The sequence below is a fragment of the Pongo pygmaeus genome, chromosome 12 (genome assembly GCF_028885625.2).
Source record: "Pongo pygmaeus isolate AG05252 chromosome 12, NHGRI_mPonPyg2-v2.0_pri, whole genome shotgun sequence".
Taxonomy (NCBI): Eukaryota; Metazoa; Chordata; class Mammalia; order Primates; family Hominidae; genus Pongo; species Pongo pygmaeus.
The window spans coordinates 72,327,686-72,341,430 of NC_072385.2; the positions used below are offsets into that span (position 1 = coordinate 72,327,686).

The 13,745-nt window shown below is 38.4% G+C and overlaps 1 protein-coding gene and 1 pseudogene across 8 annotated transcripts in view; one reads left to right on the forward strand and one right to left on the reverse strand.

Moving 5' to 3' along the window:
- The window catches only part of USP34 (ubiquitin specific peptidase 34), a 280,827-nt gene that overhangs the window by 215,168 nt on the left and 51,914 nt on the right, over positions 1-13,745 (forward strand). For all 8 annotated transcript variants that reach the window (XM_054475044.2, XM_063648690.1, XM_063648687.1 and 5 more), the window contains 5 exons: positions 4,839-5,011; positions 7,052-7,205; positions 8,250-8,328; positions 11,684-11,737; positions 11,848-11,943. In XM_054475044.2, coding sequence (XP_054331019.1) covers positions 4,839-5,011; positions 7,052-7,205; positions 8,250-8,328; positions 11,684-11,737; positions 11,848-11,943 — 556 coding nt within the window. The remainder of the gene's footprint in view (positions 1-4,838; positions 5,012-7,051; positions 7,206-8,249; positions 8,329-11,683; positions 11,738-11,847; positions 11,944-13,745) is intronic.
- Positions 2,887-3,833, reverse strand: LOC129030743 (BCL2/adenovirus E1B 19 kDa protein-interacting protein 3-like; annotated as a pseudogene).

Below are 13,745 nucleotides of genomic sequence, written 5' to 3' on the forward strand. Positions count from 1 at the left end.
AATTTCAAGAGGTGTAGTTGGGCAAGTTGTTAGGTGGACATAGTCAAATGAAAGCATAGCTATGCAGGTGATTACACGAAGAAGACAAACTCATCTGATGAGAGTTGGGTTAGGATAAGAGTTAGGGACATACATAAAATGGAGTCAGTCAAAAGTTAACTGCTGTAGAGGAATATAATAAATGAGTCACTAAAAGATCATCAAGGGTCTGAGTCAAGTTCTTTGGAGAATTCTAATTGGAATAAATGTAATGATTAAATCTGTCGTTCTTGATAACCCCCTTCTTTTGACTGATAGGATTCTGCTGTTTTTCTGAAATACCTGTCACATCTCTCCCAGGTAGTCAGTCATTTTTGTTCTTACCATACTTTTATATCTCTGTACTAACATAATATTCAACAGAAATGGGCCAATTGAGGAAGTGAACAAAGTGCTTATTATCTTCAGTAGGATCATATACTGCTCTGTTTTCAGACCTCTGGTTTTCTCAATCTATTCATTTTACCTGAGTAACTTATCAATCACCATAATACCAATTTTTTACTAATATGCTACTGACAAAGCATTCTGAACTAAGAAAATGACAGCTGAATAAAAGCATTGGGTTTTTCCAGAAGGTAGTTTAGTGATGTGTTTTGTTTATTTTTGTCATCCTAGTTTAGAATGCTTTGCTGTGCTCTGTCACCTGTTCTCCAGTCTTTCCGGATCTGCTCATCTCTTTTATTTATTGACACAATGCATGGTTTCAGCCCATGCCACAAGTTCATTAGTTATTCTTCAAAATTGTTAGGATGAAGTTCACACTCTATCATTACATACATTTGACTCTGTTATACTTCATTTGCCAGTCTCCCAAATAATCTAAAATAGTGAATTTTTGAAATTTTCATTCCCTCTGCCTGTAACATCTTTCATTCCTTCTTTCCCTAAATTCATACTTTTTTTATTTTTGACTGTGTTCTTGGCTTAAATAAATTCTCTTTTGATATTTATGTGCAGTGGAAAATTATTCCCTAAAATTCATTTTTTTGTAAATCAGAGTTTGTATATTTTTGTCTGCTTAAATTGAACTTGAACTAGCAATATGTTATGGTATAGGATTTAGGTGACCAGTTGATTTTCTGCTGTTGCTGCTGCTGCTGCTATTGTTATTGTAGTAGCAGCAATTGACACTTAAGTGAATGCTGTTTGCCAGGCAGTGTTTCAAAGATAGTATGGGGTAGGTAATCTCCATTTTACAACCCAGCAATTAAGCTCAGAGAGGTTAAGTAACTTATATATGGTCATTCATCCAGTGAGGGATTACAGCCAGACTTTGCAATTCTGGTTCACAAAAATAAGTATTTTGATTCCTTTTATTTAGGGAAGAAAAGAAAACTCTGAACCAAGACCTCCTTGGCCCTGGATAATGATGGAACTCCTTTTCATGCTTCCATAGCACCCTTTTGTATCTTTATCATGGTGTTTATCATAGTCTACCATAACATTTTATTTTTCTTATCTCGACATAGGAAAATCTTGTCAGAATGGAAAAAGTTGTGGGTGTGTTTGCTGTTTTTTTAAAAACAAATTAAAATGTTTAACAATCGAATTAAGTATGGAAAGATGAAACAAATGCACAGTCACGTATATACAGTATGTCAAGGGGGCAGCCTTTCTAACAAGGATGCTGTAGAAAGAAAAAAATGTCCAAATGGGGAGCAGTCCTGGTTTCATCAAGAAGCTTTTATGACATTTGATGTTAAACCTTATGTAAATACAGTAATCTGATGGATTTGGCAAAGATTTTTTCATTTCCAGTCTTTTAAAGTAGACACAAATTTGCTTAGAATAAAGCTGATATTTAAGAGCACACGAAAGTTGAGGACAGAGGATAGGAATAAATTCACAAATGCAGAGTGATGAAGAGTAAAAAGATACTGAGCAGCTGACTCATCATCCAAGGTGATTACCTAATAATCAGAGGCTGAAGACCTTATACTGCAAAAGCAAGAGTAGTTTCATATGTAAACGATACAGCTGAGTTTGTAGTTATAGCTTGGCTTCTATTAAGAAAAATTAGCATAGTTGTGTGTAATCTTTAGTAGACAACCTGCATTCATTTAAATTAAATAATACTTTCTACAGTAGTGTAATATAAGGCCACAATATTTATTTTGGACAAACTCTTTAAAGTAGTGATTTTAATATCAGTGTTATTCATTCTTTTGAAATATAGTTTTTTAACTGAATTAAGGTTATAGATAATTTTTAAAGTACTACATACATCAAGACTAGTGAAATTGTTCATATTCAGATATTTATATCTAATATCCAGTGAAAATTTACTACCAAGTTTTTACAGTAGATTTATTTATTTATTTATTTATTTATTTGTTTGAGATGGAGTCTCGCTTGGTCGCCCAGGCTAGAGTGCAGTGGCACAATCTCGGTTCACTGCCAGCTCCGCCTCCCAGGTCCACGCCATTCACCTGCCTCAGCCTCCTGGGTAGCTGGGACTACAGGCATCCGCCACCACACCCGGCTAATTTTTTGTGTTTTTAGTAGACACGGGGTTTCACCGTGTTAGCCAGGATGGTCTCGATCTCCTGATCTCGTGATCCACCTGCTCCGGTCTCCCAAAGTGCTGGGATTACAGGCGTGAGCCACCGCACCCAGCCTACAGTAGATATTAATCAGTCTGACTTGCCTATTGATCCCTTAAGTATAATTGTAGATCAGCCTGATTTTAGTGTCTATTCTTTGATTTTACTAAATTAGGAATGCAGGAGTTATAGAACAAGTAAACACAAGTGATGCAGCCATACAAGGATCATAACAGCTCTTCAATTAACTATGTGCAAGCTCAAATACAATCCCACTAATGAACAGCCAGATTCCAATTCTTCATGAAAAGGTGCTGGTGGAGGTTGTCAGCCACCTTTTAATAGACATTCCCAATCCAGTGGCCAGTAAATGAGAGAACAGCAGAGATGTAAGAAAAACCTTCAGAAATTTTGCAGAGAATATGCCCTCTTTCTTCATGATGCTTATGTTTCTCATGCTGAGAGTGGCCATGCACGTGAGGTGTTTAATCTATAAACAGGAGAGAGTAACAGTACTTTCCTTATAGGATTGTTGTAAAAATTATATGCATTAATGTACAGCAAGCCCTTATGAGAGGAACTCCTTGGGGGGAATATTTTCTGGTTAACTCAACCAATCCCATGTCCAATCTGAGGTTTTTTTTTCAAAATGCTTTCAACTTCTTTCCTTCTCTCAATATAACCTTCCTCAGACTGAGAGCTGTTTTTCTTTTTTCTTTTTTGAGTCTTGCTCTGTTGTCCAGGCTGGAGTGCGGTGGTGTGATCTTGGCTCCCTGCAACCTCAGCCTCCCAAGTAGTTGGGGTTACAGGCTTGCACACTACCGCACCCAGCTAATTTTTATATTTTTAGTAGAGACATGGTTTCGCCATGTTGGCCAGAATGATCTCGAACTCCTGGCCTCAAGCAGTCTGCCCACTTTAGCCCTCCAAAGTGCTGGTATTACAGGCATGAGCCACCGCGCCTAGCCTGAGAGCTGTTTTTCTCTCCAATGCTATGGCTGGCTGTTTCAGCAGCTCTGTTAGTATCTTCTGATGTCTGAGAGCGAGGTATCCTGTCACAGTGAGAACTCCTGGAGATATTCTGTCCAGACTCATGCTGGGCATCTAGCAGTACTTTTTCCATGTCACTGGTAGAAACAGAAACTGAGGCTGGAACATTGCCCCCATTCCTGTTATTGCTAAAGTGTAATTCTACCAGGAGCCCTGCAGACTCTTCTTCTGCATCGTGGGGACTCTGCTCTGTGACATGGTGCTAGAGGGTGGCTGCCAGGCATCAGGCTGCCCTTCAGTGGTGGGCGGTGGGAAAAGGGCGAGCAGGAGTGCTGCTGCCTAGTGCTCAGGGACTGACTGTATAGTTTTAATAATAATGTGATTTAGAATACTTCTATAGTCTCCCTTCTCTGTGGTTTTGCTTTCTGCAGTTTGTTACCTGCAGACAGGCAAGGTCTGAGAATATTACATAGAAAATTTCAAAAATAATTCTTAAGTTTTAAATTGCCCACTGGACTGAGTAGCATGATAAAATCTGGTACAGTCCCCACCTGGGATGTAAACCATCCCTTTGTCCAGCATGTCCATGGTGTATACACTACTTGTTCATTAGTCACTTAGTAGCCCTTTTGGTTACCTTTGCAGTATTGCACTGCTTGTATTCAAGAAACCTTTATTTTACTTAATGGCACCAAAGTGCAAGAGTAGTGATCATAACAGTTGGGCTTTGCCAAAGAGAAGCCGTAAAATGCCTTAAAGTTCTCAACTTAATATGAAAAGAAAAAAATCATATGATGAGGTTGCTAAAATCTGTAAAATTGTGAACAGTATATTGTTAGAATGTTCTATTTTATTAATACTTGTTAATCTCTTGCTGTGCCTAATTTATAAATTAAACTTTATCTGGAATATGGAAAGAAAACATACGATGACGTTGCTAAAATCTGTGAAATTGTGAACAGTATATTGTTATAATTGTTCTATTTTATTAATACTTGTTAATCTCTTGCTGTGCCTAATTTCTAAATTTGCTTTGTCATAGGTATGTCTGTTTAGGAGAAACCATAGTGTATATAGAGTTCGGTACTGTCCTCGGTTTCAGGCAGTCAGGGGAGTCTCAGAAGGTATCCCCTGCGGATAAGGGGGACTAATATACTTCTTAACTCTGAGTTGAAAATTGAAATGGATATAGCATAACAGAACTCAAACCAACTGAAATATTTGTGAAAAATAATCTTTATTAATTTTTTTCTTGTCTCTCAGGGCATGTTTTAAGAAACTGCCTCGCATTTTGAGTTTCAATACTATGAGATATACATTTAATATGGTCACGATGATGAAAGAGAAAGTGAATACACACTTTTCCTTCCCATTACGTTTGGACATGACGCCCTATACAGAAGATTTTCTTATGGGAAAGAGTGAGAGGAAAGAAGGTGATTTTTCCATTTCTTTCTCTTGTCTATGATTATTGTCAATCTCCATAACAAGGTAGGCATAATTATAAAGTTGTCATCAACTACACAGTTAACAAAAATTGAATCTTAGAAGGGAGAAGGTTAAGACAATGTCATGCATTCAGTCAGTTAACCAGTAAATATTTAGTATCTACTAGGACTATGTTCCTAGGCACTCTTCTGTATACTGGAGACACAGTGGTGAACAGGATAAGCACAGTTGTTGCTCTTGTGGAGCTTAAATCTCGTGGGGTAAGTCTTTTTATGTTGTTTTTGTGTGTGTGTGTGTGTTTTTTTTTGTCTCCTGAGACAGTCTTATTCTGTCTCCCAGGCTGGAATGCAGTGGCACGATCTTGGCTCACTCCACCTCCCAGGTTCAAGTAATTCTTGTGCCTCAGCCTCCCAAGAAGCTGGGACCATAGGCACGCACCACCAGGCCCAGCTAATTTTTGTATTTTTAGTAGAGACAAGGTTTCACCGTGTTGGCTAGGCTGGTCTCGAACTCCTGACCTCAGGCGATCCACCTGCCTCGGCCTCCTCAAGTGCTTGGATTACAGGTGTGAGCCACTGTGCCTGGCCTCTTGCTCATTTATCCTTCTTTAGGAAGGGTGCAGCGAGCTGAGATCGCGCCACTGCACTCCAGCCTGGGCGACAGAGCGAGACTCTGTCTCAAAAAAATAAAAATAAGTTGTAGAACATGGACCAGTAGAGATGACAGGCGAAGTTAAGAAGTGGGCATTGTATGTATACATCCTACTTTTTAGACCTATTATTAAACCATTTGAAAAATTAGACAGGTGCAGTGACACATGCCTATGGTCACAGCTATTGGGAGGCTGAGATGGGAGGATCACTTGAGCCCAGGAGTCCAGGGCTGCAGTAAGCTATGATTATGCCACTGCATTCCCGCCTGGATGGTAGAGCAAGACTCCATCTATTTGAAAAACATTTTTTTTCTGGAAAAGTAGAGCAGAACCTCCTCACAGCTGTGCTTTGTTATATTTCTTGTGATGTCTCCACTTGTGGAGATAGCAGAATTTATGCCAGGATAAAGGAATTTGTTAGGCCACAAGTGATGCAGTCAGATGCTGGCACTGCCTCTGTAAGCATATCTACACTCCTCAGCCACTGCCTTGACACCTTGAGTCATACCCTTCTCTTACTGACCTAATTATCTCTTCATGTTCCAGTTCAGACTGTACCCTCAAGTCAGCCAAATCTCATCATTTCCTTATTCCGTATTCTACTTTTTCCTTTCTGTGTGGTAGTGGGAATACAGATCATAGATCATACATCGTCTTCAAAGTTATTAGACCACTCTACATTTTTTTTCCTCAGTATCTTTTATTACCTTTAGATTTTAAATCTTTGGGGATAGGAAGTGTACCTTTTTCTTTATTTTGTTTCTGTCTACACAAATCTCTTAATACATAGTGTTTTTTATTAACTGATGTATATTTGGAAGCTGCCAGTACATTGGTTCGTTTTCCTTTTTTTTTTTAAAAGGAAACCATGTTTAAACCACTTTTCTTAACATGAGAATAAAAGAAGTATGCTAATTCCTTTTTAGGTCTTACGTTTGTCTGCTCCTAGTAAAGATTAAATAGAATGGAGCATTTTATATTACCTATTTCAAAAGACTAGTCAGATTAAACAAAAATATTTTATATTTATACCTTATATTGAAGTTGTCCATAATTATGTACTAACACATGGTTGTTTTTCTAGTGGTTTGTATAATATGTCCTTTATGGTAGTAGGCTAAGGATGGTGAATGACTAGCAAATAGTTGTTTTTGTACCTATTTAACATATAAACTATTTGTGCCTATTTCTGTAAATAAAGTTTATTATAAAAAGTGATTCTAAGTAACTGTTGTGACATTGGGAAAATTATTTTTATTTTATTAAAATGACTTTAATAAAATATTGTAATTAATAAAGTTTATTTTAAAAAGTGTTTCTAAGTAACTGTTGTGAAGTTTGGAAAATTATTTCCATTCTATGTAAATCATTTCAGGTTTTAAAGAAGTCAGTGATCATTCAAAAGACTCAGAGAGCTATGAATATGACTTGATAGGAGTAACTGTTCACACAGGAACGGCAGATGGTGGACACTATTATAGCTTTATCAGAGATATAGTAAATCCGCATGCTTATAAAAACAATAAATGGTGAGTTTTAAATATTTCAAAACTTTTTTCCTTTAAGAATTTATGGTAGTTTTCTGATATGTTTTCAGTGCTTAGTTTTCTAAAAACTTCCCACGAAAGTTGGAAACGAGGCAGACAGAATTTTTAAATGAAGGATAACTTTCAACAGACAGTGTAAATCAGTTCTTAAACATACGGATCTTTTAACTCTTGAGAATTTGAATCTTTTCCTTGGAGAAATGAACACACAGTTTTGCAGACAACTTTAGGAGATTTATAGACAACATTTCAACTCTTCTCTATTCATTCAAGAGCTGTTTATTGAATATCTTCTACAGGGTAGCTTTATGTGTGCCATTAGAAGTTACCTGCATGCTCTGCTTGTTTCTCCTTCTATTGGGAGGACCACACACACTTTCTTTTTATCCTTTTATCGAGTTAATGGTTGGAAGTCATTAAACCAGTCCCCAGTACCTGTTTTTTGGTCTTCAGATATTGTTAGGTAGGGTCTGGCCTATAGGTACTATATGTGTGCTATAGGCACTGTTCTAAGTGCTGGGGATATTGCTTTGAAGAAAATGTACAATTGTTAATTGATTTTCAGTTAGCAGAATAGTTTCATTGAATTATTTTTCACTCCTTCACCCATCATGTCCATGGTGCCTTTTCCTTTTTTTATCCATTTGAATGTTTCCATAAGTATATTTTGGATCTTTTTTTGATCATAAATTTTGAAATGGTACCTTTGAAAGTTCTCCCAATCTCTTAATTTTTCCTAATAGTGTTACATGTTATATTTAAACAAACTTTTTTATTTCTTTTATGAATTCTTTTGTTAATCCTAGGTCATAAATGGATCTATCTGATTATAAGGTGCTTAAGAGTATGTTATAAAATTATATTTCCAATTTCTAGTAGATTAGAATTGTAAAAATAAGAACTTAGAATTTACCTCATGAAATAATAATTTGACACTTGTAACATTGGTTATTCAAAAAATAGTAGACATAATATGAAGATACTCATTATATGCATACTGGATTAATACTATATGCTCTATTTTAGGTATCTTTTTAATGATGCTGAGGTAAAACCTTTTGATTCTGCTCAACTTGCATCTGAATGTTTTGGTGGAGAGATGACGGTAAGTTTTATTCAGAAATTATAAATGGTTTGTGTCTTTCCAAGTGCTTTGTCATACCGTAAAATCCAGTAGCAGAGTCGCTTAACTTTCTTTTAATTGCTATGATTAAATCAAAAATTTATTCAATTGATATTAATTGGAAGTTTAATATGTTCTCAGAAATATTTTTAAAGTGCTATTTCTGCTTTCCACAACAGCCCAATTAAGAAGGTAAGACAAATAAAAGCTTAGTAGTATGGGAGTTGAATTACAGTGCCATGAGAATAAAGATTGAGTAAATTGTTTACTCAGTGAATTCTGTGGGATCAGAGCAAAAAGAAATTACTGTTTACTAACTTAATCTGAAAAATCTTTGACAAGGGAGTCTCTCTTAGCTTACTGTGGCTCAAGAGGCTACCTGATTCACAATAAGAAAAAATTTAAAAAATGTTTGGCAGGGAAGTTGGCTTGAGCTAAGTTTTAAAGGATTGTTCTTTCAGTGCTTTTTATAACACCAGCAGCAACCTGGATAACACTAGATACTGGATAGAAAAAGGACATCTTCTCTGTGACATAACTGAGAAAAGACTTCTTTGTTTTTCGCCCCCGAGTCGGAATCTTGCTGTGTTGCCCAGACTGGAGTGCAGTGGCACGATCTCGGCTCACTGCAACCTCCACCTCCTGGGTTCCAGCTATTCTCAAGTCTTAGCCTCGGGAGTAGCTGGGATTACAGGTGCCTGCCACCATCCCCAGCCAATTTTTGTATTTTTAGTAGAGATGGAGTTTCACCATGTTGGCCAGGCTGGTCTCAAACCCCTGAACCCAGGTGATCCACCTACCGCAGCCTCTGAAGTGCTGGGATTACAGACGTGAGCCACAGCACCTAGCCAACAATAGATATTTAAAAGACATTTAGGTTGGAGTATTGTAATAATTTCACTTCTCTGTAGGCAGTTTATCCTAGTATCAATTTTCTGAGAACTGTTTTAAAATATTCTCTTGATTCTCACAAGACAAATATTAGTCATTTCCGTTTCATAGATTAGCCCAAATAAAGTTGTTTTTTGACTTAACCATATTTGTTATGAATTGACCATTTACAGTCTGGATTTTATAGTTGATCTTAGCCAAAAGTTGAGAAATGATACACATCCCAGATTTTAATGAAGGGCTTCCTTATTGCTTCTCGGTGTTCTTGTCTACTCTGCTGAATGGAAAAAGAAAAGCGATCCACTTGCTAACAATTTAGAAATGGGTAGAATAGGGAAGTAAACATTGAGTTACTGCTAAAGCCACCACTAAACCAATTGCATCTGTAGATGTTAGCCTAGAATGTTTCCTTTTTTTTTTGAGACAGTCTCACTCTGTCACCAAGCTGGGGTACAGTGGCGTGATCTTGGCTCACTGCAGCCTCCAACTCCTGGTTCAAGTGATTCTCCTGCGTCGGCCTCCTGAATAGCTGGGATTACAGGCATGTGCCACCATGCCCAGCTAATTTTTGTGTTTTAAGTGGAGACGGGGTTTCACCATGTTGGCTAGGATGGTCTGGATCTCCTGACCTTGTGATCGCCCACCTTGGGCTCCCAAAGTGCTGGGATTACAGGCATGAGCCACCGTACTCAGCTGAATGTTTCCTTTAAAAAAAAAAAAATGAAGGAAGAAGAGCAAGGCTCTTCTCTTAAAAAGTAGTTTTTAAAATTGCAGGTCCACTTTTTTTTTTCTTTTACATATTTTATGGTAAAGTATCTTTAAAAAATGTTTTGAGGCCGGGCATGGTGGCTCACACCTGTAATCCCAGCACATTGTGAGGCCGAAGTGGGTGGATCACCTGAGGTCAGGAGTTCGACACCAGCATGGCCAATGTGGGGAAACCCCGCCTCCACTAAAAATATAAAAATTAGCCGGGCGTGGTGGCGGGTGCCTGTGGTCCCAGCTACTCAGGAGGCTGAGGCAGAAGAATCGCTTGAACCCGGGAGATGGAGGTTGCAGTGAGCCGACATCGCGCCATTGCACTCCAGCCTGGGTAACAAGAGCAAAACTCCATCTCAAAAAAAATAAAATGTACGCTGGGCCATGGTGGCTCAGGCCTGTAATCTCAGCACTTTGGGAGGCCAAGGCAGGCAGATTGCTTGAGGTCAGGAGTTCGAGACCATCCTGGCCAACATGGTGAAACCCCGTGTCTACTAAAACACGCAAAAAATTAGCCAGGTGTGATAGTGGGCGCCTGTAATCCCAGCTACTCAGGAGGCTGAGGCAGGAGAACCCCTTGAACCAGGCGGAGGTTGCAGTGAGCTGAGATCGAGCCATTTCGCTCCAGCCTGGGAGATGAGCAAAACTCCGTCTCAAAGGAAAAAAAATGTTTTCAGTCTTTGTGTTTTAAAATGTCTGCCTCTGTCCCTGCTGCTTGTCTGCTTCCCTTGGCTTTTTAAATTTTTTCTGTCACAGCACACCTGAAGTTCTCCAGCATTACCAGTAGAATCCTCATCTCCTTACTTATTAGGAAACAGTCTTTAAGTTCTCAGAAGCCCCACCACTAAATTCTCGTAATATTCCGTATGTTCACTTACCTCTCTGTGATCCTTTGTTCAGCCTCCTTTTGTCCTATGATCTTTGTTTCTTATTCAAATTCTAGATCTTTACTGATTGCTTCTTATTACTTCATGGTCCCTTTTCTTTCCTTTGCATCGTGAGTGTGTGTGTGTGTGTGTGTGTGTGTGTGTCCGTCCCTTTTCTTTCCTTTGCATCGTGTGTGTGTGTGTGTGTATGTGATCTTTGGTTGACTCTTACCTTTTTTTTGTTGCTTCCTTTGCTGTCTCCCATCAGTTGGATTGCTTAAAGTGTGTACTGACAAATCCATTTCATCTGCATAAAGTTACTTACAACTTTGAGGTTCAAAATTATGTTTGTGAAGGATTGGTGGAGGTAGATGTTTTGAGATGTCAGAATAAATTACAGCCAATGAGATATTTTAATAATATGCTTTTCTCATTTATAATGTTGCTGAGAAAGAACTATTTAAATTCAGTTTTTATTTCCGCTTATTTATTGCATTTACCAAAATTAGGACAAGGCCAACTGTTTCCTTGCCTCACTGTCTTCATTTATTTTCTTTTGTTATAGTAAATTTTCTCAGTCTCAACTTTATAGTGTTCTCTATCTAAAAATAATAAAAATAATAAAAACCAAAAAAAAGATATTAGGATATATTGGCCAAATTGTGAAGTACGTAGAATTTTTATGAAGGCGGTGGTGTTTGAAAACTACTTACAAAGTTACTATTAAGTATAAAATAGCTGTTTATGAAATAATTTATATATAAATATAGCTAAGTATACCCATTTTTTCAAAGAAGTAAAACTTTTGTATTTTTAAACAGACCAAGACCTATGATTCTGTTACAGATAAATTTATGGATTTCTCTTTTGAAAAGGTAACCATTTTTTTCATGTATAATTTTATATTGTTTTTTCTTCTGCATTGTCTACTTTTAGAGTAATACTTTGTCAAAATGAAAATAAATTTTTTTCTTGCCTCTTAAAGACACACAGTGCATATATGCTGTTTTACAAACGCATGGAACCAGAGGAAGAAAATGGCAGAGAATACAAATTTGATGTTTCGTCAGAGTTACTGGAGGTATAAGTTAATTTCACTTGAGCGACATTTTAAAAATATATTAAGTGTTTATGCAAGGAATACTGTAGTGTAAGAACAGGTTCTACAAGTTGATATCTGTAATTCTGAGTAGATCTTAAGAGTATTTACAAATAGTCTTGGTAATACTGACATAAGACCGGTAAATGAAAATGAATGAGATTAAATGGAGTAGAAAATATCACTAAAAGAGAGTAGGCGGCTGGGTGTGGTGACTCATGCCTGTAATGTCAGCACTTTGGGAGGCCGAGGCGGGTAGATCACGAGGTCAGGGGTTCAAGACCAGCCTGGCCAAATGATGAAACTCTGTTTCTACTGAAAATACAAAAATTAGCCGGGCATGGTGGTGGGCACCTGTAATCCCAGCTGCTTGGGAGGCTGAGGCAGAGAATTGCTTGAACCTGGGAGGCGGAGGTTGCAGTGAATGGAGATCACACCACTGCACTCCAGCCTGGGTGACAGAGCAAGACTCCATCTCAAAAAAAAAAAAGGGGCGGGGGGCCAAAAAGGTTGAGGAAATCAGTGACTTAACAATTTGTGAGGTTAGTAATGTTTTGCTTTTTAGATTGGATGATGGGTTTGTAAGTGTTCCTTCTGTTGTGTCTCATGATATAGACACATGCCCTCAAGCATGCGCTGTAATTGAAATGCCATTAAAATGTATTTTACACCCGGGCGCAGTGGCTCATGCCTATAATCCTAGCACTTTGGGAAGCTCAGACAGGTGGATCACTTGAGGCCAGGAGTTTGAGACCAACCTGGCCAACATGGCAAAACTGCAGCTGTACTAAAAATACAAAGATTAGCAGGGTGTGTTGGTGGGCACCTGTAATCCCAGCTACACAGGAGGCCTAGGCGAGAGAATCCCTTGAACCCGAGAGGCGGAGGTTATAGTGAGCCGAGATCACACCACTGCATTTCAGCCTGGGCAACAGAGCAAAACTCTGTCTCAAAAAAAAAAAAAAAAAAAAAAAAAAAAAAAACTGGGCTGGGCACAGTGACTCATGCCTGTAATCCCAGCACTTTGGGAGGCTGAGGCGGGCGGATCATGAGGTCCAGAGCTTGAGACCATCCTGCCTAACATGGTAAAACCCCATCTCTACTAAAAATACAAAGAATTAGCTGGGCATGGTGGCGGGCACCTGTAGTCCCAGCTACTCGGGAGGCTGAGGCAGGAGAATGGCGTGAACCTGGGAGGCGGAGCCGACATCGCGCCACTACACTCCATCCTGGGCAACAGAGTGAGATTCCGTCTCAAAAAAAAAATGTATTTTACATATTAAGGAATACAAATGTGTTCATTTGTAGTTATGAGGCTTTCTTCATTTCATAATGTTTTAAGTAGTAATAGTACATTATTGAGTACATAACTGAATGTGTCTTGGTTTGGTGTTAGAAATTCAGTCAGCCAAAAACACAAAAAAGCAAATTCTCTCCAGAAATGCACGCCTGATTAAATTGTATGCATTCATCTAGACAATTCAGCTTTTACTATCTGTATTAAAAAAAATTTTTTTTGTAATATTGGGATCAAGTCTTTTTTTTTTTTTTTTTTTTGAGATGGAGTCTTGCTGTGTCGCCCAGGCTGGAGTGCAGTGGCGTGATCTCAGCTCACTGCAGTCTCCGCCTCCTGGGTTCATGCCATTCTCCTGCCTCAGCCTCCCCAGGAGCTGGGACTACAGGCACCCGCCACCACGCCCGGCTAATTTCTTTTTTGTATTTTTAGTAGAGAGGGGTTTTCTTTTTTGTATTTTTAGTAGAGAGGGGTTTCACTGTGTTAGCCA